Here is a 5000-nt window from a genome sequence, read left to right as displayed (position 1 = left end):
CAAATTAATTGCATTAAATCATAGATTAAGTGATAATCCCCTCAGAGTGACCTGGGGAGCCGGCCGCTCTGTTACCCAGAGATCAGTGCAGCGTCCCTGGGGAAGAGTCCCTGGATTAGGCCTCAAAATCACCCGCGGACCCTCATTTCCATAATTACGCTTTATTAATTGATATATTGGATGATGGTGTTTAGTGTGTGTGAGAGCATGTGTAGTGTTTACTGACGGCCAGCTGTTTGGGATTTTTGTATTTTAAGAAGGGGGAAATATTGGATTGTAAAAGAGCCGCTAGCGAGTATCAGAGCTTATATAATGTGAATTCATCGCCTCTCGTCGTCCCTGATCTCTTTAAGCTCACAGTAATATGTCATAATGCAATTGCATTTGTGCGGTTCAGTGGAACATCAGCTCGATTTCCACACGAGCGGATCTGAATATATATATCCTTTGTGCGATATATATATATATATATATATATATATATATATATATATATATATACACACACACACACAAACACACGTATATGTAGTTTGTTATTTTAGTACATCAAGTGAAAAAGAGGTTAAATTGCTACTTTTAATAACTTAAAAAGTAAACAAGTAAATACATGAAATTAAAAATTTAATTAGAAGTAGCATGTTAAAAATAGCCATCTCTAAAATATGTCAAATAAATATATATACTGTATATATATATTTTTTTTGACAATAAATACACACTATTTCAATCATCTTTGTCATGTGTTTGTCCCACCAGAAAGAAATGAACTAGTTGCTTTTAATTACTTTGCATTAATAAAATAACAATTGCACATTATTTTTCATAGATTTTCAAACTATGCATTCATGCATGATTATTATTGTCCACAAACCCTTGCACAACAGAAGAGAAAGAGTTTGTGACCGAACTGAGGCAGAAATAACAAAGTATACCATTTTTTTTAGTAATAAATTGAGATGCGTGCCAATGTTTACATGCAAACACAAAAAAAGTGTGCTTTTTATGGAAAAAATGAATCAGTGATTCATCAGAGCGACTCATGGTTGGTCTGTGTTCTTCTGTCTGGGTGAAACGGCGCTTGCGTGATCAGTTCTGTCGTAACTTGCACACGTTTGAGGGGTGTTTTATGCATTTCCCTCAGGATTATCACGGTTGCGTAACTCTAGTGGGTGAAACGAAGACTACTTCTTCAGAAAAGCAAATGCAATCTAGTGTGTGTTGAATCAGTGATGTATTTCTAGGGAAAAGAGAGGAAAGACTTGGTGCGTGTCTCCAAACACAATGCAGACACACAGAAAAGATCGTCCAAAGCGCAGAGCCTCACGCTGGAGGACGAGGACTGGATCTGGACGGCCAATAAGAAGACGCCGCTGATCACTGGATCCAATCTGACACGCTCTAGAAGTGTTAAAGATCTCATATACAGGTTCGACGAGCCGCCAACGCCGCCGCCGCGCCTCGGCTCACTGAAGATCAACCGGCAAAACATGAGCGCACGGGATTCTGGGAAAATGAGACATGAAAGCAGGGAGAGAAGGAAGAACCAGAACCCGGTCTCCAGTGAACCGTCAGAACTGGAAACACAAGAAAGCTCCGAGCAGAAACGCCACGGTGCAGAGAAGAAGAAGAGCGATGACAAACAAACGTCCCGGCGCAGCAAAGACAAAGCAGCTGTCTCTGTCTCTGATCCCGGTCTGGTAAGTGTCCGAGCCGCTCTCGGTCTCGGAGCCGTCTCGTCCCGTCGGCCGCGCTGCTTCACTGTGAATCTGAGTCCTGACACGCATGAATCTGCTGCAGTCAGCCAATCACAGCCTTTGATTTCAGACACGCTTCATCAATCAGCCCACACAAACACATAAAGACTCGTGTCTCAGAGCGTTTTGTCTGTGCATGATCTGTGTTGTTTTACTATCAGTGAGATTCTGTTTTTATATAATTTACATTCATATTTTGAATGAAGTTTTATTGTTAAATTTTTTTTTTCTTTTTTATATTTATTTAGGTAATTTTTTATATTCGTATCTTTTATTTTTAAATTAACTTAAAGTTTTAGGAATTTTGTTGTGCTTTGTTGTTATTATTATTATTTATTTATGTATTTATTTATTTATTTCCATATAGTTTTTTTTATTATTAATTTCAATATCACCTTTAGTTGTTGTATATCAAGTTATTTAGATGAAAGATGTTGCCTTGGCAAGTAGCTGAAATTATTATTATTATTATTTTTAAATTGTTTTATTTATTTATTTTGTTAAGGTTAACTTTATTTATTTGAAGTTTTTATTAATATTTTGATCTGGTTTTTATATTTATGTTTTATTGATCTTATGTTTATATTTTTTCATTTAAAATTTAAAGTTTAAGTAATTTAGTTGTGTGTTTTTATTATTATTATTATTATTGTTATTAAGTTTTATATCAGTTTTTAGTTATTTTAGTACATCAAGTTAAACTAAATAAAAATGAGAAATGTTGCCTGGGCAAGTAGCTGAAATAAAATAAGTTTGTTTTTTATATTTAATTTTATTAAGGTTAACGTTTTTGTATATGTTTGTATTTATTTATTTATGTTTTTTTATTGATTTATTTCATAAGGGAGAGTGTACATTAAGAAAAAAAAATCAAATTATAACAAATATTGTTAAAGCTGAAAAAACAAAAGAAATGAACATGTTTTGTTTGTTTTTGGTTGTGTAATAGCGTGAATGTGTGTGCTTCAGAAGTTCATGTGTGTGTTTGTTGTGTCTCTCAGTGTTTGTAACACAACATGCGTCTGATCTGCTGTAATAATCACTGTGTTTTGTGTTTTGATTTATGATTGAAACAGCAGCTCTGTCCTCACTCGTTTGTGTTCTGATTCATGACGCTGAGCTTGATTTTCAAAGTTTAATGTTTAATTGGCTCTTACGTCTCTCTCTTTCTTACCCAGCATTCCAACCCAAACAGCGAGAAGCAGCACAGCGGCCCTCAGTCCGAGGATGAGCCCACCACCCCCAAAATCCAACCCAACCCCAGGTACCAGCTCTACCTGGGCTCCAACGGCTCCAGCCGCTCCAATGGGTCAGTGGGGGACGGCGGTGGGAGCAACGGGAATCTGCTGAGGGTCAGTTCAATGATCCGCGGCTCCATGGAGTCGCTCTCATCCCGGGACTGGGACAGCATGTCTGACAGAGTGAGTAAAAACATCTGATTACTGCCTTAGTGAGTAATTAATTTTTTTTACTTTTTATGGAAACCAGGAGTGGCATGTTATGGTATAGTATAGCATAGCATAATATAGTATAGTATAGTGTAGTACAGTATAGTGTAGTATAGTATAGTGTATACTAGTCAACATTTGAAGTGGATCAAAAGCTTTCATCAAAGTTGTCCTAAAACCAAAATGTGTTCTTGTCTTAGGACAACTTTGATTAACTTTTTTGATTTACTTCAAATGTTGACTATAGTATAGTATGGCATGGCATGGCATGGCATGGCATGGCATGGCATAGCATAGGGCTGGGCGATATATCAAATGGATTGTCATGGCATGGCATAGCATATCGTATGTTATCATATGGGTGTGGGATATCTATTTGTATAGTGTGGTTTATAGTCGGTTATTGTAGGCAGTCGATTGCGTTATATATTATAGCATAGCATGGTATAGTATAGCTATGGTAAGTATAGTAAGTATCGCATGGTATGGTATAGGTATGGTATTGCATGTACTGGTATTGTATGGGCCAATGACAATCGCATGGATGGTATAGTATGTATGGTTTATGGTATGGCATAGCATGAATGGTATAGATAGCATAGTATAGTATAGTATAGTATAGTATGGTATGGTATAGTATAGTATAGTATAGCATGGTATGGTATGGTATAGCATGGTATAGTATAGTATAGTATAGTATAGTATAGTATAGTATAGTATAGTATTGTTTGGTATAGTATAGTATAGTATAGTATGGTATGGTATGGTATAGCATGGTATTATGGTATAGCATAGTGGTTGGTATAGTATGGTATGGTAGTATGGTATGGTATAGCATGGTTTATAGTATTATGGTATGTAGTATTGTTTGGTATAGCATGGTATGGTTTGGTATGGTATGGTATTGTATAGCATGTATTGTGTAGCATGGTATGATATAGTATGGTACGGTATGGTATGGTATGGTATGGTATGGTATGGTATAGCATGGTATGGTGTAGCATGGTATGATATAGTATGGTATAGTATAGTAGAGCAGAGTAGAGAACTATAAAATGAAAAATAAACTATAATAGTATCTCAGTGATATTAATGTGACAGAAACTAATGCATTTTGCAATAATTTGGTCAATTCTTCCACAACAGTTATGCAGTGCTTGGTTTGCATGTGTTTAAAAAAATTAAAATGAAGTTTTGAAGTGCGTGGTTTGCATGTGTTTAAAAAAAATATTGGATCCAAAGCGATCCTTACAGTGAAAAAACCTATCATGTGTTCCCGGGGAATCGAACCCCCCAAATAATGCAATGCTCCTAACACTTGAGCTACAGGAGCACTAAATAATAATTTATATATAATATTTTTAAAAAATATATGAAGTATTGTCACAGCAAAAGCTATAATTTATATCTAGAATTTTGTTTTATTTTAGGCAACTATTTTTCATTTTTACAGGAATTATTAGTATTACTATTCTAAATATTATGGTGTCAGTTTATAAAGGAACATACTGTAATGCCTTATTTCTGCCATGCTCTAACAGTACAGTAATGTCTCTGTGTTCTTTCAGATGGGCGGCTTTGAAAGTCCTCCCCGAGTTTTCAACAGTCCGTATTCGACACTCTCACTGGACTACAATCCCATCAACAGAATGTCTGACTTCAAGGTGAATAAACTCCTGTTATACAGATGATAGTGAGTGTGTGTCCCTCTAGTGGACAGAACATGTGTGTGTGTCCTGCAGTCTCTTCAACAGTGACTGTCTACTTCTTTTAGAATTATTACAGCTTCTTTGAC

At 35.8% G+C, this 5000-nt stretch overlaps 1 protein-coding gene across 1 annotated transcript in view; it reads left to right on the top strand.

The window, feature by feature from the left end:
- LOC109064854 overlaps positions 1-5000 on the top strand; it is a 31216-nt gene that overhangs the window by 23313 nt on the left and 2903 nt on the right. Inside the window, exons 4-6 of the mRNA XM_042748029.1 lie at positions 1245-1700; positions 2936-3178; positions 4774-4869. Coding sequence (XP_042603963.1) covers positions 1245-1700; positions 2936-3178; positions 4774-4869 — 795 coding nt within the window. The remainder of the gene's footprint in view (positions 1-1244; positions 1701-2935; positions 3179-4773; positions 4870-5000) is intronic.

This window comes from Cyprinus carpio, chromosome B21 (genome assembly GCF_018340385.1).
Source record: "Cyprinus carpio isolate SPL01 chromosome B21, ASM1834038v1, whole genome shotgun sequence".
NCBI classification, from domain to species: domain Eukaryota; kingdom Metazoa; phylum Chordata; class Actinopteri; order Cypriniformes; family Cyprinidae; genus Cyprinus; species Cyprinus carpio.
Note: the sequence above shows the minus strand (reverse complement) of the source record. Positions and strands in the feature narration are given on the sequence as shown.